General features: G+C 39.2%; 1 protein-coding gene across 1 annotated transcript in view; it reads right to left on the reverse strand.

Annotated features, from left to right (window-relative positions):
* Positions 1-22,928, reverse strand: part of TMC1 (transmembrane channel like 1) — a 389,456-nt gene that overhangs the window by 121,439 nt on the left and 245,089 nt on the right. Inside the window, exon 5 of the mRNA XM_060300845.2 lies at positions 12,701-12,863. Within this exon, the coding sequence (XP_060156828.1) occupies positions 12,701-12,716 (16 nt within the window). The 5' untranslated portion in view covers positions 12,717-12,863. The remainder of the gene's footprint in view (positions 1-12,700; positions 12,864-22,928) is intronic.

Raw genomic sequence — 22,928 nt, forward strand, 5'->3', positions numbered from 1 at the left:
GAGGATGGGGGATGGAATTTATAACAATAGGTGCTGTTACCTGTAAAAAATGAATAAATAGAAACCTCAATTAAATAGAGTTGGGAGGCCAGAAGGGGGAGCTCTCACACCCTGTGACCAAAACAGAGCACAACAGGAAGAAGACAGACTCCTTTCCTAGCACAGACTCAGCCAGTGAAAAGCCATGGACTCTTGGCTTACTAAAGCCCTTTCAATTTCCTTTCCTATTTTGTTTTTAATAATTTTTATTGGAGTATAGTTGATTTACAATGCTGTGTTAGTTTCAGGTGCACACCAAAGTGAATCAGTTATACATGTACATATATCCACTCCTTTTTAGATTCTTTTCCCATATAGGTCATTACAGAGTATTGCATAGAGTTCCCTGTGCTATACAGTAGATCCTTATTAGTTATCTATTATATATACATTAGTGTACATATCTCAATCCCAATCTCCCAGTTTATCCCTCCCCCTGCTCCTTTCTAAAAAAGCATTCTCCTTCCCTTCCATGCAGGTACTTGTACATGGCTCACCATGGTTGCAGACCCCTAATTGCAATTCTCTGCTGGTCCCCAATAAACCCATCTTTCCTGGAGAAATATCTGCAGTCTGTTTCAACTCAACATACCTGACTATATTACCGCTAAGCAATTGAAAAATTACAGGGATTAAAAATGTCCAGAGTCCACAGAGAAACCCAGTGGTCGTTGTGTTATTGTCCCAATGTTTAAACAGATTAAGTGGGTAAGTCCATTTACATATAGTGGGTTGTATATATGTTTGCCTTTACTCCCAAGATCTAACTACACATGGTAGTGAAGAAATTTTATAAGGTACTAACCCACAACACAAAGGGAAAGAAGGAATATCAGCAGATGAGCGATCTCTACAACATTGAGAAAACGAGAAAACAGAGAAGTCTGGTGTATCCACGCAAAGGAGTGTAGTGCATGTGCATTTTTATAGTGAATGTGTGGCAACTAAGAGGAAGGAAGCTGACTTACACTGCAGAATCCAAGGGATTAGACCTTAGAGGCTGGAGGAAGAACACAGGGTAGAAAAGTGCCCTAACTTGAAAGTCAACACGGGGAATTTTCTTTGCCATGCCACCTCACTGAGGTTGCAAGAGCAACTAGACAGATGGAGAACTCGAAGACTGCCAGGTGTTTCTCCTTGGTGCCTGGCAAACCGTAGCACTCAGTAAATATTTGTAGCATGATCGAGTGAAGTGAATAAATGAATGAATGAACCAATCCACCAATGAACGATAGGGATATAACACAGTAACTTCCTTCCAGTCTCAGACTTACCACATTTCCCCCTGAGTCTTGCTTGGGGCCTTTCCTATACCCTTCCAAGAGGAAGAAAGATCATGAGCCCAGTCTCAGGAAGGAGGAGACACTGGCCATGGAGGGAACAGAGAAGAGCTCTGCCCAAAGAGATCAGGGCTGCTTCCTTAGGGCTCTTCCCTTACTTCCTTAGAAAAGATCCTGTGTTTTCCTTAACTCTATCTCTTGTGCCTCTACATATCAAAGCACTTTTTAAAGTAGCTACTGTAAATTTTTCCTCTTGAAATTTTTTTAACATCTTTATTGGAGTATAATTGCTTTACAATGGTGTGTTAGTTTCTGCTTTATAACAAAGTGAATCAGTTATACATATACATATGTTCCCATGTCTCTTCCCTCTTGCGTCTCCCTCCCTCCCACTCTCCCTATCCCACCCCTCCAGGCGGTCACAAAGCACCGAGCTGACCTCCCTGTGCTATGCGGCTGCTTCCCACTAGCTATCTACCTTACGTTTGGTAGTGTATATATATTTTAATTTCCTGTCTTCCCACTACAGCATTTGTGCGGTCCAGCAGCTCTGCTCCTCATATAACCCCAGCCCCCTCCATGCAAGGGAAATGTCACTGCAAGGGGATGGAGAGGAACCATGGCAGGGAACTGCAGGCTGTGTTCCCACTTCTGCACACCATTATACAGACCATTCCATTCCTCTTCACAGAGAAACCAATGCCTCTTTCTCATGAGTGGGATAATTTTCCCTCCTAGTGGTCCATGCTGATAGCTCACAAACATCTAGCACCCTCACCTACATCTACACACAGACAAGGAGAAGTTTAGAGGGGAGCAAAAAGCTGGACAGATTTTTTTAGATGAACCAAATGATTGAAAGTCTATTAGATTAATCTCAAAGTCTATAAACTAAGGTGGCATCATGGTGTCAAAGGTAACATTCAGGTCTCCTGACCCACAGCCTGAGTCACCAGCTGCCAAACTCGTGGATTCCAAAGAGGAGCTTGCAGTGGTTTATTTCAGTTCACAGGTGCTTCCACCCAACTCCTCCCAGGTCACTGAATGCAGCGTTAACGCACCCTGGATTTGATATTCTGTGTGTGAATATCTTTGCACCACCTTCTATAACAACCTATCTAAATAAGTCACCAAGTCTAAAAATAGACCTACTTCCTTAAGTTCTGCCTTTGATGCCATATAACCTACCAAGGAAAATAGTATCAGAGGCCAACCTCCTTTTCTAACACGCCCTGCAAGCAGGAGCTAAGAACAAGGAGTGGGGTCCTAGACTACACTCATGTCTTCTTACACCTACCTGAAAGTGGGTCTCAGGAGGTGTCTTATAAAGCCTAGGATCACTCTACTCACTCTCCATGTACCTATTCATAGTACAGTCAACCGATCACTCAATAAATATTTACTAAGTCTTACTATTCTTGTGGCAGTAGAAGATACATGGTATTAAAAGTCAGCCATGCCCCTGCTTTCCCGTATCTTCCAGTGTAATCAGTGATATGATACATTCTGACATTTCTGAAAGAGTCCTGATTACAAATATTTTGCTAGCCATGATATTTTGTTGCAGAATTTTCTATATTTAAAAAAAGTAACACATTTAAAAATATATAGCCTATTAAATGAGCACACTTTCATATTATTAGAACAAAAGAAAACAAAACCTTTGAGTGTTATTAAACATCAAAACATAAAAGACGAGATCTGACACATGCAAAGCTTTCTAAAGAGATAGAATGGCTCCCAGGGCATAATAAGTAGCCAAAATAATGTCATCGATGTACTTGAAAAACAAAAGCAGTCGGAAGAGAGGAATTGGTCAGAAAAAGAGGCACAGAAAGTGGGAAGCCAAAAAGGAAGTGACGTTAGTGCTTATTAAGCATTATCAGGTGGAAAGAGATCCATATTCTGGAGAAGACAAGCCATTCTAACGTCTTTGCTCTTTGTTTTTGTTTTTTTGTCCTGCCGGCAAAACTGGAATGTTCCATCAGACCTGGCTGAAATATCCCTCAAGTCTTTCAACCTATCCTGGCACTGAGCATGGGCTCTCCAAGCAACATTTGCATTAGAATCTGGCTCCCCATGTAGATTTTCTTTAGGGTAATAACGGCTGGCCAGCAAACATTAACTGTCAGTGAGTTTAGCAGTAAGCCAATTGACTCACCTCGTCCTTGAACTTTTTCAACCTAAGAAAATAAACTTAATTTCATAAGTTTGTAAAATATACACACACACACACATATATATATATATATATGAAGTGCACAAATTGGAAAAAAATGATCTGGCTAGTGTGTCAATATTTGGTCTGGAAAAAGTGGTAACTATCCGTATTAGGAACATAAATACCTTCTTCACTCCAAAGCACTTGAAGAAGAGTGACGTTAATGATGCATACTTAATGCCACAGGAAGTATGAAGAGGAAGAAATTATGTTTTACTGAAGAAATCCAGGAAAGCATCACAGAGGAGGTGGGAATCACCTGAGCCTTGAAGATGGGCAGGGTGATGATAGGAAAAGATGGAGAGGGGCTAAGGTGATTACTTCAGTAAAATAACATATAGAAGTTGGAAAATGTGCTGGGCATGCAGGGAATGGAGAGTGGGTCAAATGCATTAAATATGAACTTAAAGTAAGAGGAAGTTCAAATAGCAGGAGACCCTGACATACTGGTTTGGGAAATCTAAACGTCACATGGAAACAATGCGAAACCATCTAAGCTTTCTGATGAAGGATGAGACAGAATGGAATGATACTCTAGGAATTAGGCAAGGTCTGAAAAAATATGAGCCATGGCAGAAAACTAAAAAGCACTCCTTTACCTACCAATAATTTACATTCTTGTGTAAAAATAATGTATTGATATTTTCCATCCAGATCGAATGAAAATCAAATGAAAGCAAGCTAAAAAGAAAAGTGGAGGACAGAGTTTACAGTACTGGATCCTAGATCACAATGGTATTATTATAATATGGGGAAGCCACAGGAGGGCACAAATCTTTGGCCACTTCATAATTTTGACTGGAACTTGCAAGTATATCCTGCCATTATTTTCTAAGTATTCTGTGGGAGGTTAGCATTACCAATATGTATCTATACTGAAATCTTTTATGTGGAGTCAGAGAAACTCTGGAACTATGAAAACCTGTTTGTGTATCTGGGGAGTTGGAACAGAAATAGAAAGGCAGGAAAACTTCTTTTTCCTTGAAACAAAAGTATTTTTTTAAAGGCAGATAGTATTGGGGGAGGAGATGCTATTGTATTAGTCACTGCCTCTCAAAAACCAGATATTTAAGAACTGAATTATTAACTTGAATGTAGTTCAGTAAGTTCAATGAAAAGGAAGTATATTTGAAGTTAGAGAATTCCATTTCACAAAATCACCATATTTTAAGGCTTGGGCTAATTGCAAGTTTAACTTTCACACAATATTAGCCGTGGAATGAAAAAAACAAAACAAAACGAACTACTCTTGCTGGGAAGACTGTTTAATTATTCATTACCCAGGAAATGTCACGGTGGTGCATAAATGAGGGACCCAATATTCAGACATTAAGCAGAAAGAAGATAGCATCAACATCAAGAGGGTAGGAAGGCCTCTTCAATTTACACAATGTGTAGATAATCCCCCCCCCCCCCCCCCCCCCCCGCCTTCAAGCAGAAAGGACAGACGTGAGGAATAGGACAGATAAACCATTAGCCTTCAGGTGTAGAAAAAGACATATAGCATCATGAAGTCATTCTCAGAGTTAAAAAGTAAAGATTGTGAACTCTCTGTCAAGATAATTAAGATTTCACAATTAGAGTTCCCAGGCAAGATCAGACCAGGAGCAGAATGGAGCACAGAAGGGTAGATGAGCCATACCAGCCTGAAAGAAATTCCTTAGCTGTCTTGATTAAAGCTTCTAACTGGTTCCCTTAAGAAAAAGAACTGGATATTTATATCAAAATCTACTGTGTGCCCTACTAACTATAACTATAGCTCACTTCAGTAAGCATAGATTATTTAATTAAAAATTAAATAAATGCTATCTTTAATCAGATTCCATCAGATCACTTTCCAGCCCTGGCTTTCAGGTAGATCCTGTAGCTTTCTGGTAATAAGTTATAAGAATCATCAGTTATAAGAATCACCTCACTTTGATAAGCCATAGTCATTTTCTGGTATCAAGGTATTAAAATACACAGTCCAGTCTAAGACTTGGTTAATGCATTCTCCTGAGGGCCTTTTGCAATACTCCCATAGGTATGACCCCAATATTTCACTCCACAGGCAGCCTCTGTATCTGTACAATCCTCATTCCAACAAGCAACCTTCTTGGATGAAGACTCATCAAAATCACTCAACCACTGTTACTTTCCACTGTATCTATTTGGCCAAGGAAGAATATATGAATTCTTGCCTTGATAAATGATGGAAATGTAAGTTGTTTTCAATAATTCTGTGTTTGTTTGTTTTGGGAGTATAATTGCTTTACAATGTTGTTTCTGCCACACAACAAAGTGAATCAGGCATACAACATGCTCCTGTTTGTGGGTACTACATATTATATACTATTAGCAGAAAATTGTCTAGGATAGAGAGTGAGAACTGGCTAGAAAGGAAGAAAGGAACAAGAAAGTTAATATTTATGGAAGACCTCCTATATATAAGTAAGCTGGACTAAAAGAGATGAAATGATTAGTTATAGTAAACAACCATCATTTTATTATCCCAGTTACTCTGCTTTTATGGGAACTTTCCTACTACCTCCCCAACATTTTCTGTGAATTGTATCCTGACATAAACATACACACATTTATTCACCCACATGGCTGAGAAAATGGAAGATTTAGGTACTCTTAGCCTCAGTCTTACCTGTCACGTCTACTACAAAAGAGAGAAAACCACATGCAACTGGAAAGAATGAAGTAGATTTGCAGAGGTAAAAGACAAAGAGAATTTCCTGAGTTTGCTATAGGGCTTCAGTCTCTGGTTCTAGCTGAGCCTGAGACTCAACTTCATTCTTCCTTTGGGCTCTGGGAATCCCCCCCACCAACCCCCCACTATATTTTAGCTTAGGCTAGCTAAGCTGGAATATGTTGTCTTTAACTAAATTGCCCTTAACTAACACACCCACTCAAGTTCTAAATCCTATAAGAAGTGAAGCAAGGATTCAAACCCAGGTCTGCATGATTCCAACATTTGTTCCACTCCCCACACTGCCAAGAGTTAATGATATGGTGTGGTGATAAGAGCAAGTACAGTTCTGCATAAACAGAACCGCAGCAGTCAGAACTTCAATCATCCAGACATACCCAGAACTGATCAGACTTGTATCTACGGAATGTTTCGGCTCCACAGCTAAGGGGTGATCTGGATAAACTGAAGAATGTTCACTAGAGAGCCATAGAAGAAGATTAAATAATTGGAAATGAGAAAAAGTGCATAGTATATATTGCCTCCACAATTCAATTGGTACTTCATATCCTGCACCCAAACATCTTTCTCGTAATGGTCTTACACTGCTTTTTAATATTTTCTATGTCTTTGTCTCATCTCTTCAAATAGGTTTTGAGCTTCTTCAAGTCAAGGAATATCTATTATACTTTTTGTTGTATTGTGTTAAACGAATTAAAATTAAAGAAGACAGCTTGTTCAAACACAAGAGAATAGAGGATAATTTAATAATAGTACTGGTAAATATGAATCTCTACATTGATGGGAACTGACTTTTTCCAATACCACAACAAGAAGAGGAGAAAGAATTCTCATATACTAATATGAGATATTTAAATTAGTGTTAGGGATAAATTTCCAAAATGAAGCAATTGTTGTAGCATGTGTCCAAGAGGAAAAGCCTTAGAGATTCAGCCTCTACATAGGGGTATTTTTTTTTGTCTAGGACAGTTTTGGTTTGGATCCTTTTTACTGTCTCACTAAATAATGATTTATGGACTTCATGCCCCTTCTTCAAGCCTTTCCAAGACCTATGAAGACATCAGACAAGAGTGGAACTTTATCTTTTTTTCCCCATTAAAATACACTACATGAATATACTTAGTATTTCTGAATATTGGCATATGGAACTCAAATACTAAAAATCTGTATCTTTAGTAAAAAAACATACCTGTTGAGTATTACCCTAAAGTAGAAAAATATATTTTGAAGGTATTTACCTTATATCATTTAAAAGTTATGGTAACTGAAGGAAATCCTCTAATACTCAAGCCAACGCATACTATAAATCCAGTATTGGAATTTTTGCTTCCAGCCACAATGAAGTAATTAGGAATGCATTAACGCTATTACCTTAAGCAGCTAGACATCCAGACAAAATATATGAAACACTCTTTTCAGACACTGCTCAACAGAAAGCTCAAAACAGTGATTCCTCAAAGAAGGAAAGCAAATGAGATGCACCCTGACATTGCCTGATCATTTTGTCTGAGGAGAGTTTCTAGGCTGCAACACAGGGAGGGGGAACCCAAACAGAGGCTTGTGGTCTCACTGAGTTAAGGAGAAACAGTTCTGATTTCACACACACACACACACACACAAACACACACAGAGGCGGGGGAGATGGCGAGCTCTAGATCTGTAGACAAATCTTTTCTAACGTTGGCTGAGTACTGATGTGTGCATACATGTGTGGTAACTACCAAGGCCAGGGAAAGGACACTAGAAAGGATGGGCAGAATAGTTTCTGAAGTTCACATGAGTCAGGAAAAGTTCGGATTTTCCAGCAGTCAGCGAGGAGAGACCTTGTAATTCAAGAAGCATTGGTTAGAGTCCTCAGAAAGTTATTGCCCAGACCAAATTAGCCCTGCTCTGAAAACAGCCTAACACAGCTTAAAACCAAGTCTCAAAAGCATCCAGCTAATTTAAAGTTAATTGCATCCCAGAAAATAATCCAACAATATTTAAAGGAATACAGAAAAATCCAGGACCCAAAAATGTAAAATTTAACATTTCCAACAGTGAATTTAAAAATCACCAGGTAAGCAAAGAAGCTGGGGAAATAATGCCTCCCGTCCAGAAGAACAATCAAATCAACTGTTAGAAACAGATCCAGTAAAGACCAGCATGATAGAATTAGCAGACAACAATAGTAAAACAGCTATTATAAATACACTCCACATGTTTAAGAGCATAATGAAAAAAATAAAAAATATTTAAAAAATACAAACCAAACTCTATAGATGAATAATACAGTATCTGAAATGTGAAATACATAGGATGGGATAAACAGTGGATAGATGTTGATGAAGAAAAGAACACCAAACTTGAAGACATCAATTTTATTCAAAATGAAACATAGAAGGAAAATAAGATTAAAAAATGAAAAGAACATTTGTGACTGTGAGATGATGGTAAACAGTCTAAAATATATGTAATTGGAGGGAAAGTCAGAAAAAAGTGAGGAAATAATGACCAAATTGTTTTAAATTTGATGGCAACTATAAACCAAATATCCAAAAATGTCAGCAAATTCCAAACAGAAAAAGAGATTAATAAAACTATACAAGGGCAGAGCATAAACAAATTGCTAAAATGAACACTAGTAATGGGAACATCTTAAAAGTAGACAAAGAAAAAGACATAAAGATAAGAATGATCACAGACTTCTCATCAGAAACTATGAAAGACAGAAACCTTTAAACACTAAAAGGAAAACAACCTAACAAACTAGAATTCTGTTTCCATTGAAAATACCCTTCAAAAACTAAGGTAAAGACTCTTTCAAACAAAAGTTGAGAGAATTCATTGCCAATAGGCCTGTTTTACAAAAAATATTAAAGGAAGTTATTCATGCAAAAGGAAAATGATACTAGATAGAGATCTGGATCCGAAATATGGAAGAAAAATCACTGGAAATGGTAAATATATTGATAAATATGAAAAACTTTTTCTAATTTTTCAAAATTTCTTTTAAAGATAACTGAGTGTTTAAAGCAAAAATGATGATAGACTGTGGAGTTTATAATATATGTGGAAATAAAATGTACAAAAACAATAACACGAAGTATAGGAGAGGGGAATAAAATTATACTGTAGTAATGCTATTAAAATATATGTAAAGTGGGGGCTTCCCTGGTGGCGCAGTGGTTGAGAGTCCTCTTGCCGATGCAGGGGACACGGGTTCGTGCCCCGGTCTGGGAAGATCCCACATGCTGCAGAGCGGCTGGGCCCGTGAGCCATGGCCGCTGAGCCTGTGCGTCCGGAGCCTGTGCTCCGCAACGGGAGAGGCCACAACAGTGAGAGGCCCGCGTACCGCAAAAAAAAAAAAAAAAAATATATATATATATATATATATTATGTAAAGTGGAATACCATTATTTGAAGGTAGAATACTATAAGTTAAAGCTGTATACTGTTAACCCACTAAAATAGAATAACAACAAAAAAAGAGCTAATATACCAATAAAAAAGGAGATACAATGAAATAAAAAAACACTCCAAAAGAAATTAAAAGAATAAAGAACAAAGATACATGGGTTAAAAGAAATAAAATAGCATAAAACACATTAAACATCATTAGCCATTAGGGAAATGCAAATTAAAACCACAATAAGGTACTACTACACACTTTCCCCAAGGGCTAAAATTAAAAAGATGCACTTGCAATATCAACTTTTGGTGAGGATGTAGATCACTAGCACTGTCATGTATTGCTGGTGAAAGCACAAAATTATACAGCCACTTTGGAAAGTAATTTGGCAGATTCTTATGAAGTTAATCAAACACTTGCCACACAACCCAGCAATTCCAACTCACACATTCACACAAAGACACATACTCAAATGTTCATAGCAATTTTTTTTATAATAGCCCCAAATTAGAAACAACTCAAATGTTCATCAACAGGTGAGTGGATAAACAAACTGTGGTACGCCATACAATGGAATACTACCCAGCAATAAAAGGAGCACTACTGAAATGTGAATGAATCTAGAAAGTATTATGCTACATATAAGAAGCCAGACACAAAAGAGTACATACTGCATGTTTCCATTTACATGAAATTCTAGCAAACACAAGCTAATCTACAGTGACAAAAAGCAGATTAGGGGTTGCTTAGGTCTAGGGGTAGACTATATGGGAGGTGGGAGTAGAATGTGTGGATTTATGTCAAAGGGGCATACGGAGCATTTGGGGGAAGTAGAAATCTTGATCGTGGTGGTCATTATGGCATGTATACATTTGTCAAAACTTGCCAAAGTGTATATTTTAAATGTGTACAGTTTCTTGTGCACAAATTATACATCAATAACACTGTTTTTAAAAGTGGAATGAACAAAATGGAAATAAAACAGTGCCAACATTCTATCAGTCATAGGAATACTGCCCTTAGTCATCACTAATGGGCACTTCAGACCCAGGAAGTGCTGTCGACTTCAGAGAAATCCTGAAAGCAAAGGCCAAGCTGGAAACAAATACCTCAATGTTCCTAATTTTTAAAGGCCCTAAAGAACTTGTAAAGCAATGTTTCTGGCTCTGGTTTTGTTTTGATAATTATTCAGTACTGCCCCAAACACATTAATCTACAAATTCTTTGATAAGAACTCTGTCACATCACGTTCTTCCCAGAGCACATAAAAAGAATCAAATGAATTGTTTGTTGAATGCACCAATGAGTGACCAAATGAATAAATGAATGAATGAATAAAATAAATTTCTATGGGAATTAATATCCCAACACAGCTGTATATTATTTATCTCTTGTAGAAAATGCTACCTATCCATCTTTAAATATGATAAAATATCATTTATTTGAGCACCACAAATCTAGAATTTTGAAGAATCTGTATGAGCAGGGCTGAGTTTTATTTTTGCATTGTTGAAAAAAAATCATATGGCTAAGCAATAGTATAGAAACAAGGCGATGATTGCCACCTTTATTTTGTATGTTATATCAGAGTTTACAAATGGCTTTCACAAACATTAACTCATCTAAGCCATTTTGGACCACTATTTTACCAATAGGCAGTTTCTGTCTATAAATCACAATCTACTGATGCACTTAAAGAAAATTTCTGAGGGCTTTTCTAGTTAATCTGTTAATCTGTTTCAAACAATGATGAAAGAGAGAGGGTGGGGGAAAGATCTCAACATGTTACATTTTAAATTACAATTCAGGATTAGCATCATTTTTACAAATGGTTAAGATAAGCCTGAGCAGCCTTACTGCAAGTTTTTGTAAAAACTGTTGGAGTTCTAAAGAGAGCCTGACAATACCTTCACTACCAAAATAGCCTGAGGATCCCAGGTTGGAACACCCTAAAGGTGCTGAAGTTGAACATCTTATATAAAATTTGAACCCTACACTTATTAATGGAAAACCAATCCCACCTATTAAAAGCTAATATACAACTATGAGCTATTTCTAATAGCCTCTTTGGAAAAGTATGTTGAGCCTCAAAAGAAGTGGCTGGTTTTGTTTTTGTTTTCTAAAAGCAATGACCTGTTTTGATAATGATGCTCCTAAGACTGTCCAGATGTTTGAAGTCCATAAGATAACTGAGCATATTAAATAGGATACTGCTCAGATTCTCAAGACACAGGCCTGGATGACTTTAATAGATTATCTCTACATGAGATCTCTGTCTCCACTTTCCATTCTAAGATTAAATAAGTCAGCTAAAGGAATGACAGAGACCAAGGCCATTTGGATTAGAAGTTCTAGGCTGAAAAGCAAATATGCATTTCCAGGTTTTCCATATTTAAAATTTTTACCAGTTTGTCTTTTGGGGACTGAAATGAGGATGACAACAGATCCAAAGTAAGCTGCATTAGCATCACAAAATGACAACTGAATATGCCACCCACTATCTCCATAGTACTGAAAACGCACCCCTGTGACAAGTCACAGGTACCAAGAATGTTTCATCACATTGCTTCCCTTCACATAAATACCCCCCCATAGGGTTTTATGTCTCTCTTCTTAGCTTTCTCTGCCTTAATCCTCTTTCCTCTACTCTTCAGCTTGACTTAATTCAGAACTGTATCTAATTCACAAATTGAAGCAGGACAGGTCTCCCTCACAAACTCGGCCCACACACCAATCTGACGAGAGGTCACTGCTATGGACTAAACCCCAAGTAGGAGTTGCTGCACTGGAATATCAGTGTATTTTGCTTTCCCCCATTACCTTCTTAAATGAAAGAAAGGTAAGTTCAGGCACTTACTAGCTGGTGAAATCATACATCCATTAAAGAAAAGAAGTTGAAGAAATATTGAACCCTTCCCAATTTCTCAAGAAACAAAGGGACTCTCCCCACAGAAAAAATAGAAAGGGGAATGCCCCAAAGAGGAAACAAAAATTGTGAAACAAACTTTTCAAAGTGCCCAATCTCTAAGAAAGGTAGAGTATCCTACAACCAGGTCTTTATTTTGAAATACCTTTCTTGGGTGGCATCCTGGTGGTGTCCTGTCAGAACGTCTCGGCTGCCGGTTAACGTGAAGAAGGATGACAGGTTGAAGGGACAAATGTTTCAGGTCTGGTCCGGCACATGCACACAGTTCTGCCTGTTGCTGAAAGTGCTCCCTGGTGCCATTTCACAGTCTGAAACATAAGAAGGTACTAATTTCCTCACCATTAAATTTTCATGAATGTTTAGTTTGCCATTTAGGGATGGAGTACTCAGGTCAAAAGGGTTGTATGTGGGGCTCATGTCTGAAATAAAACTAAGCTGATCGTGGAAGTGGTATTCAAAGCAAATCTGGCTTCATTCCATTCTGTATGTGCTTGCCTGCCTCGTTTTAAATACCTTCCATTCTAGGGTTTTATCCTAAATACATGCACAGAGGGCAGTGTAAGGGAAAGCACTTTTAGAAAAGTGAGAAATACTGACCACTAAGCAGACTCTGTAAATTAAATGAGTAAATAAAGAAGATACTCCTATGTGTGGAGTTCAGGTTTAAGCAGCAAAGCCACAGCGCATTCAGTTTAGCTGTCAATCTCAATGTGGGGAAACTCGGAGATACTGTGTTCATTTTCTCAAATTCTCTGAAAATAAAACTTGCTATAACAGGAAACTTATTTTCTGGGAAGTTTAAAAAAATTTTTTTTTCTATTAACATTTCTCAAAGGAAGGTAGTAATCCTTGCTTTAAAATGGTAAACAAAAAAGATTTCCATCACTGAAAAGAAAGGGACAAAAAGTGCTGAAATCTAATGTTGCAAAAGAGGCTGCCTTTGGAGAGGGAGAACATGGGCATTCTCTGGTTACTTCAGTGATAGCCGCTGACCTTGGCAAGAGGAAACACTGTTTCGAAATGGATCCTGGTGGCACATTACACCAAGGCAGCTTTTGGCTTCACAGATGGATTTGTGCACAGATCTGACCCTTCTAGAATATAAAGCCTACTACATAGACTTTAGCTAAAGTAGTGTGTAGCACACCTGGAATTATGGTTTAAAACAAAGCTCTGTACAGTGATGCTCACTTAGCTTTTTCCTATTCTGGACATTACATCTCAACTGTAATAGTAAGATAGGATATAGCTGATACAAGTACTTACATTTAAAGATTTATAATGAAAGTTATGTGGTTCTTTAACTTGGGAATTTATAAGGAAATTAAGAAGTTTTGTTGCAAATTGTTGGACCTGTAATCTAGAGTGAGAACAGTATGTAATTTAATTTATATTAACTTTAAAAATACGTAAAATAACTCTAAATTCTATTCTAACAAAAACCATAATAAACTTATAAATAAATTAACATGATGTTCTTCAAGCTTTCTGTCCAAAAAATTATAAAAACAATACTAAACAAAAGATTAAACACAGAAACCAACAAAGAAACATAGATTAATTCACGCATGTTAAAATTTAAAATTTCTATTCATCGAAAGATGTTTCAAAGAAATTAAAGTAGAAAATACTTACAACTCACACAACACTTCATAAAAGTATAAAAAACAAAGAACTTCTACTTATCAACAAGAAGAAAATCAGCACCCCCAAAAGGGAAATAAATGGCAAAAGATTTGAACAAATATTACACATAGGAAGATCTAAAACCTAATAAAAATGAACAAAACGAGAATTTGTCAATACAGTTAGAGGGACGAGGGGAAGATGGCGGAAGAGTAAGGTGCGGAGATCACCTTCCTCCCCACAGATACACCAGAAATACATCTACACGTGGAACAACTCCTACAGAACACCTACTGAAGGCTGGCAGAAGACCTCAGACCTCCCAAAAGGCAAGAAACTCCCCACGTACCTAGGTAGGGCAAAAGAAAAAAGAATAAACAGAGACAAAAGAATAGGGACGGGACCTGCACCAGTGGGAGGGAGCCGTGAAGGAGGAAAGGTTTCCACACACTAGGAAGCCCCTTTGCGGGAGGAGACTGTGGGTGGCGGGAGGGAAGCTTCGGGGCCACAGAGAAGAGCACAGCAACAGGGGTGCAGAGGGCAAAGCGGAGAGATTCCCATACGAAGGATCGAGGATCGGTGCCAACCGGCACTCACCAGCCCGAGAGGCTTGTCTGCTCACCCGCCGGGGCGGGCGAGGGCTGGGAGCTGAGGCTCCGGCTTTGGTCGGAGCGCAGGGAGAGGACTGGGGTTGGGAGCATGAACACAGCCTGCAGGGGGTTAGTGCACCACGGCTGGCCAGGAGGGAGTCCGGGGAAAAGTCTGGACCTGCCCAAGAGGCAAGAGACTTTTTCTTCCCTCTTTGTTTCCTGCTGCACGAGGAGAGGGGATTAAGAGCGCTGCTTAAAGGAGCTCCAGAGACGGGTGCGAGCCACGGCTAAAAGCGCGGACCCCAGAGACAGGCATGATACACTAAGGCTGCTGCTGCTGCCACCAAGAAGCCTGTGTTCGAGCACAGGTCACTATCCACACACCCCTTCCGGGGAGCATGTGGAGCCCGCCACTTCCAGGGTCCTGGGATCTAGGGACAACTTCCCCGGGAGAACGCAGCATGGCGCACCTCAGGCTGGCACAATGTCATGCTAGCCTCTGCCGCCGCAGGCTCGCCCCGCACTCCGTACCCCTCCTTCCCCCCAGCCTGAGTGAGCCAGAGCCCCCGAATCAGCTGCTCCTTTAACCCCGTCCTGTCTGAACGAAGAACAGATGCCCTCTGGTGACCTACATGCAGAGGCGGGGCCAAATCCAAAGCTGAGCCCCGGGAGCTGTACGAACAAGGAAGAGAAAGGGAAATCTCTCCCAGCAGCCTCAGAAGCAGCGGATTAAAGCTCCACAATCAACTTGATGTACCCTGCATCTATGGAATATCTGAACAGACAAGGAATCATCCCAAATTGAGGAGGTGGACTTTGAGAGCAAGATTTATTATTTTTTCCCCTTTTCCTCTTTTTGTGAGTGTGTATGTGTATATTTCTGTGTGAGATTTTGTCTGTATAGCTTTGCTTCCACCATTTGTCCTAGGGTTCTATCCATCCGTTTTTTTTCTTTAAAAAATTTTTTTTCTTAATAATTATTTTTTATTTTAATAACTTCATTTTATTTTATCTTAATCTTATTTTATCTCCTTTCATCCTTCCTCCCTCCCTCCCTCCCTCCCTCTCTCTCTCTTTCTTTCTTTCTACTTTTTCTCCCTCTTATTCTGAGCCGTGTGGATGAAAGGCTCTTGGTGCTCCAGCCAGGAGTCAGTGCTGTGCCTCTGAGGCAGGAGAGCCAACTTCAGGACACTGGTCCACAAGAGACCTCCCAGTTCCACATAATATCAAACGGCGAAAATCTCCCAGACATCTCCATCTCAACACCAGCACCCAGCTTCACTCAATGACCAGCAAGCTACAGTGCTGGACACCCTATGACAAACAACTAGCAAGAAAGGAACACAACCCCACCCATTAGCAGAGAGGCTGCCTAAAATCATAATAAGTCCACAGACACCCCAAAACACACCACCAGACGTGGACCTGCCCACCAGAAAGACAAGATCCAGCCTCATCCACCAGAACACAGGCACTAGTCCCCTCCACCAGGAAGCCCACACAACCCACTGAATCAACCTTAGCCACTGGGGACAGACACCAAAAACAACGGGAACTACGAACCTGCAGCCTGCGTATAGGAGACCCCAAACACACTAAGATAAGCAAAATGAGAAGACAGAAAAACACACAGCAGATGAAGGAGCAAGATAAAAACCCGCAAGGCTTCCCTGGTGGCGCACTGGTTGAGAGTCCGCCTGCCGATGCCAGGGGACATGGGTTCGTGCCCCGGTCCAGGAAGATCCTACATGCCACGGAGCGGCTGGGCCCGTGAGCCATGGCCGCTGAGCCTGCGCGTCTGGAGCCTGTGCTCCGCGACAGGACAGGCCACAACAGTGAGAGGCCCACGTACAGCAAAAAAAAAGATAAAAACCCACCAGACCTAACAAATGAAGAGGAAATAGGCAGTCTACCTGAAAAAGAATTCAGAAAAATCATAGTAAAGATAATCCAAAATCTTGGAAATAGAATAGACAAAATGCAAGAAACATTTAACAAGGACCTAGAAGAACTAAAGATGAAACGAGCAATGATGAACAAAACATTAAATGAAATTAAAAATACTTTAGATGGGATCAATAGCAGAATAACTGAGGCAAAAGAACAGATAAGTAACCTGGAAGATAAAATAGTGGAAATAACTACTGCAGAGCACAATAAACAAAAAAGACTGAAAAGAACTGAGGACAGTCTCAGAGACCTCTGAGACAACATTAAACGCACCAACATTCGAATTATAGGGGTTCCAAAAGAAGAAGAGAAAAAGAAAGGGACTGAGAAAATATTTGAAGAGATTATAGTTGAACACTTCCCTAATATGGGAAAGGAAATAGTTAATCAAGTCCAGGAAGCACAGAGAGTCCCATACAGGATAAATCCAAGGAGAAATACGCCAAGACACATATTAATCGAACTGTCAAAAATTAAATACAAAGAAAGAAAACATATTAAAAGCAGCAAGGGAAAAACAACAAATAACACACAAGGGAATCCCCATAAGGTTAACAGCTGATCTTTCAGCAGAAACTCTGCAAGCCAGAAGGGAGTGGCAGGACATATTTAAAATAATGAAGGAGAAAAACCTGCAACCAAGATTACTCTACCCAGCAAGGATCTCATTCAGATTTGATGGAGAAATTAAAATCTTTACAGACAAGCAAAAGCTGAGAGAGTTCAGCACAACCAAACCAGCGTTACAACAAATGCTAAAGGAACTTCTCTAGGCAAGAAACACAAGAGAAGGAACAGACCTACAATAATGAACCCAAAACAATTAAGAAAATGGGAATAGGAACATACATATCGATAATTACCTTACATGTAAATGGACTAAATGCTCCCAACAAAAGACACAGATTGGCTGAATGGATACAAAAACAAGACCCATATATATGCTGTCTACAAGAGACCCACTTCAGACGTAGAGACACATACAGACTGAAAGTAAGAGGATGGAAAAAGGTATTTCATGCAAATGGAAACCAAAAGAAAGCTGGAGTAGCAATTCTCATATCAGACAAAATAGACTTTAAAGACTATTAGAAGAGACAAAGAAGGACACTACATAATGATCAAGGGATTGATCCAAGAAGAAGATATAACAATTGTAAATATTTATGCACCCAACATAGGAGCACCTCAACACATAAGGCAAATACTAACAGCCATAAAAGGGGAAATTGACAGTAACACATTCATAGTAGGGGACTTTAACACCCCACTTTCACCAATGGACAGATCAACCACAATGAAAATAAATAAGGAAACACAAGCTTTAAATGATACATTAAACAAGATGGACTTAATTGATATTTATAGGACATTCCATCCAAAAACAACAGAATACACATTTTTCTCAAGTGCTCATGGAACATTCTCCAGGATAGATCATATCTTGGGTCACAAATCAAGCCTTGGTAAATTTAAGAAAATTGAAATTGTATCAAGTATCGTTTCCGACCACAACGCTATGAGACTAGGTATCAATTACAGGAAAAGATCTGTAAAAAATACAAACACATGGAGGCTAAACAATACACTGCTTAATAACGAAGTGATCACTGAGGAAATCAAAGAGGAAATCAAAAAATACCTAGAAACAAATGACAATGGAGACACGACGACCCAAAACCTATGGAATGGATCAAAATCAGTTCTAAGAGGGAAGTTTACAGCAATACAATCCTACCTTAAGAAACACGAAACATCTCAAATAAACAAACTAACCTTGCACCTAAAGCAATTAGAGAAAAATGAACCAAAAAACCCCCAAAGTTAGCAGAAGGAAAGAAATCATAAAAATCAGATCAGAAAGAAATGAAAAAGAAATGAAGGAAATGATAGCAAAGATCAATAAAACTAAAAGCTGGTTCTTTGAGAAGATAAACCAAATTGATAAGCCATTAGCCAGACTCATCAAGAAAAAAAGGGAGAAGACTCAAATCAATAGAATTAGAAATGAAAAAGGAGAAGTAACAACCGACACTGCAGAAATACAAAAGATCTTGAGAGATTACTACAAGCAACTCTATGGAAATAAAATGGACAACCTGGAAGAAATGGACAAATTCTTAGAAATGCACAACCTGCCAAGACTGAATCAGGAAGAAATAGAAAATATGAACAGACCAATCACAAGCACTGAAATTGAAACTGTGATTAAAAATCTTCCAACAAACAAAAGCCCAGGACCAGATGGCTTCACAGGCGAATTCTATCAAACATTTAGAGAAGAGCTAACACCTATCACTCTCAAACTCTTCCAAAATATAGCAGAGGGAGGAACACTCCCAAACTTATTCTACGAGGCCACCATCACCTTGATACCAAAACCATACAAGGATTTCACAAAGAAAGAAAACTACAGGCCAATATCACTGATGAACATAGATGCAAAAATCCTCAACAAAATACTAGCAAACAGAATCCAACAGCACATTAAAAGGATCATACACCATGATCAAGTGGGGTTTATTCCAGGAAGGCAAGGATTCTTCAATATACAAAAATCAATCAACGTGATACACCATATTAACAAACTGAAGGAGAAAAACCATATGATCATCTCAATAGATGCCGAGAAAGCTTTCAACAAAATTCAACACCCATTTCTGATAAAAACCCTGCAGAAAGTAGGCATAGAGGGAACTTTCCTCAACATAATAAAGGCCATATATGACAAACCACAGCAAACATCGTCCTCAATGGTGAAAAACTGAAAGCATTTCCACTAAGATCAGGAACAAGACAAGGTTGTCCACTCTCACAACTCTTATTCAACATAGTTTTGGAAGTTTTAGCCACAGCAATCAGAGAAGAAAAGGAAATAAAAGGAATCCAAATCAGAAAAGAAGAAGTAAAGCTGTCACTGTTTGCAGATGACATGATCCTATACATAGAGAATCCTAAAGGTGCTATCAGAAAACTACTAGAGCTAATCAATGAATGTGGTAAAGTAGCAGAATACAAAATTAACGCACAGAAATCTCTGGCATTCCTATACACTAATGATGAAAAATCTGAAAGTGAAATCAAGAAAACACTCCCATTTACCATGCAACAAAAAGAATAAAATACCTAGGAATAAACCTACCTAAGGAGACAAAAGACCTGTATGCAGAAAACTATAAGACACTGATGAAAGAAATTAAAGATGATATAAATAGATGGAGAGATATACCATGTTCTTGGATTGGAAGAATCAACATTGTGAAAATGACTCTACTACGCAAAGCAATCTACAGATTCAATGCAATCCCTATCAAACTACCACTGGCATTTTTCACAGAACTAGAGCAAAAAATTTCACAATTTGTATGGAAACAAAAAAGACCACGAATAGCCAAAGCAATCTTGAGAACAAAAAACGGAGCTGGAGGAATCAGTCTCCCTGACTTCAGACTATACTACAAAGCTACAGTAATCAAGATAGTATGGTACTGGCACAAAAACAGAAAGATAGATCAATGGAACAGGATAGAAAGCCCAGAGATAAACCCATGTACATATGGTCACCTTATCTTTGATAAAGGAGGCAGGAATGTACAGTGGAGAAAGGACAGCCTCATCAATAAGTGGTGCTGGGAAAATTGGACAGGTACATGTAAAAGTATGAGATTAGATCACTCCCTAACACCATACACAAAAATAAGCTCAAAATGGATTAAAGACCTAAATGTAAGGCCAGAAACTATCAAACTCTTAAAGGAAAACATAGGCAGAACACTCTATGACATAAATCACAGCAAGATCCTTTTTGACCCACCTCCTAGAGAAATGGAAATAAAAACAAAAATAAACAAATGGGACCTAATGAAATTTCAAAGCTTTTGCACAGCAAAGGAAACTGTAAACAAGACGAAAAGACAACCCTCAGAATGCGAGAAAATATTTGCAAATGAAGCAACTGACAAAGGATTAATCTCCAAAATTTATAAGCAGCTCATGCAGCTGAATAACAAAAAAACAAACAACCCAATCCAAAAATCGACAGAAGACCTAAATAGACATTTCTCCAAAGAAGATATACAGACTGCCAACAAACACATGAAAGAATGCTCAACATCATTAATTATTAGAGAAATGCAAATCAAAACTACAATGAGATATCATCTCACTCAGTCAGAATGGCCATCATCAAAAAATCTAGAAACAATAAATGCTGGAGAGGGTGTGGAGCAAAGTGAACACTCTTGCACTGCTGGTGGGAATGTGAATTGGTACAGCCGCTATGGAGAACAGTATGGAGGTTCTTTAAAAAACTACAAATAGAACTACTATATGACCCAGCAATCCCACTACTGAGCATATACCCTGAGAAAACCATAATTCAAAAAGAGTCTCGTACCAAAATGTTCATTGCAGCTCTATTTACAATAGCCCGGAGATGGAAACAACCTAAGTGTCCATCATCGGATGAATGGATAAAGAAGATGTGGCACATATATACAATGGAATATTACTCAGCCATAAAAAGAAACGAAATTGAGCTATTTGTAATGAGGTGGATGGACCTAGAGCCTGTCATACAGAATGAAGTTAGTCAGAAAGAGAACGACAAATACCATATGCTAACACATACATATGGAATTTAAGAAAAAAAAATGTCATGAAGAACCTAGGGGTAAGACAGGAATAAAGACACAGACCTACCGGACTTGAGGATATGGGGAGGGGGAAGGGTAAGCTGTGACAAAGTGAGAGAGTGGCATGGACATATGTACACTACCAAATGTAAAATAGATAGCTAGTGGGAAGCAGCCGCATAGCACAGGGAGATCAGCTCGGTGCTTTGTGACCACCTAGAGGGGTGGGATAGGGAGGGTGGGAGGGAGGGAGACGCAAGAGGGAAGAGATATGGGAACATATGTATATGTATAACTGATTCACTTTGTTATAAAGCAGAAACTAACAGACCATTGTAAAGCAATTATACTCCAATAAAGATGTAAGAACAAAAAAATGAATGAAACATCAGCAGTAATTTCACAGAAGAGGGAACACACAGGCAATAGACATATGAAGAAAGTTCCAATGTCATCTAGAGGAATGCAAATCAAGACCACAAGCGGTAGGGGCATGCTAGTTTAAACCTCAGAAGTTCCCCGGGTGAAATTTGAAACTGGCTCCATGCATGGAGGGCAAGAGGAGACCAAAGAAAGAGGCAGGCCACTCCAGATTCATAGCTGGTGGCTTTAATAAACAAGGGAACTCACATTTGAGGTTTGTCTCTGGTGGTCGCAAGACGAGTAGATCTCGGCACTGCCCTGCAGAATGTTAAGGGTTTATATAGAGGCTTTAACTGGGTTAGGTTTTGTATTCAGTCCAGATGGTCTCAAAAACACATTGCTCTTGCAGGACTGTGTCTTTGAGACGGCTCTGGTGCAGGGAAGGCAGGCAGAATGCACCTTCCAAGGACAGGGAAGGGGGTAAGGAGCCTCCAATTGCCCAGGTCCAGCTTGAGGGTCAACAACAGTCACATCCTCTCTACGAGCTCCTCCAGCTCTCCACCCCTCCTGCTGGCTCTTACAGTTTTACATGCAACCCTTTTTCTACAATGTGCCCTGAGTGGTCAACAAGAAATTTCATTAGCATGGCTCATTTGCGGCTATCTGGCTACATTAGAGGCAAATACCACAGCAACAATATGGGCACGTGCAAGAGAAAACACAAATTAAGGTAACAATTCACAAAGTAAGAAACAATTTTTTCCATTAAAAGCTCCATGATCCAAACCACTGATTTATTAAGCTCCCTAGGTGGGGGTTACTCAGGGTGTTCACTTGTATCCCCGTGTGCTTTAGTAAAAATGCTGCATGGTGTGAACACACACATTCTACCTGGGTAATGGCACAGGTGCCTCCTTGGGAGGCAGTAATATTGTCCAAGACCACCCTATTTCAGAGGACAGCTTTCCTCGTTAGAGACATTTTAGTGTTCAGCAAGGACAGGTTCTGTCGGCTATCATAAGGCTTGCTGGGTGAATTTAATAAGGGCTTTTATGTGAGCTATACCATCCTCCAGGCCAATGAAAGGAACAAAGATGGCAGCCAGATGATCGTACCAATGGAAAACAGAATGCATCCTTCTGGGCTTGAGAAGGAGGTTGGCAACTTTTGTTGCTGTGGGATAGATTTTCTCCTGTGCCCAGGGAAAACC

The sequence above is a fragment of the Globicephala melas genome, chromosome 6 (assembly GCF_963455315.2).
Source record: "Globicephala melas chromosome 6, mGloMel1.2, whole genome shotgun sequence".
Lineage (NCBI taxonomy): Eukaryota > Metazoa > Chordata > Mammalia > Artiodactyla > Delphinidae > Globicephala > Globicephala melas.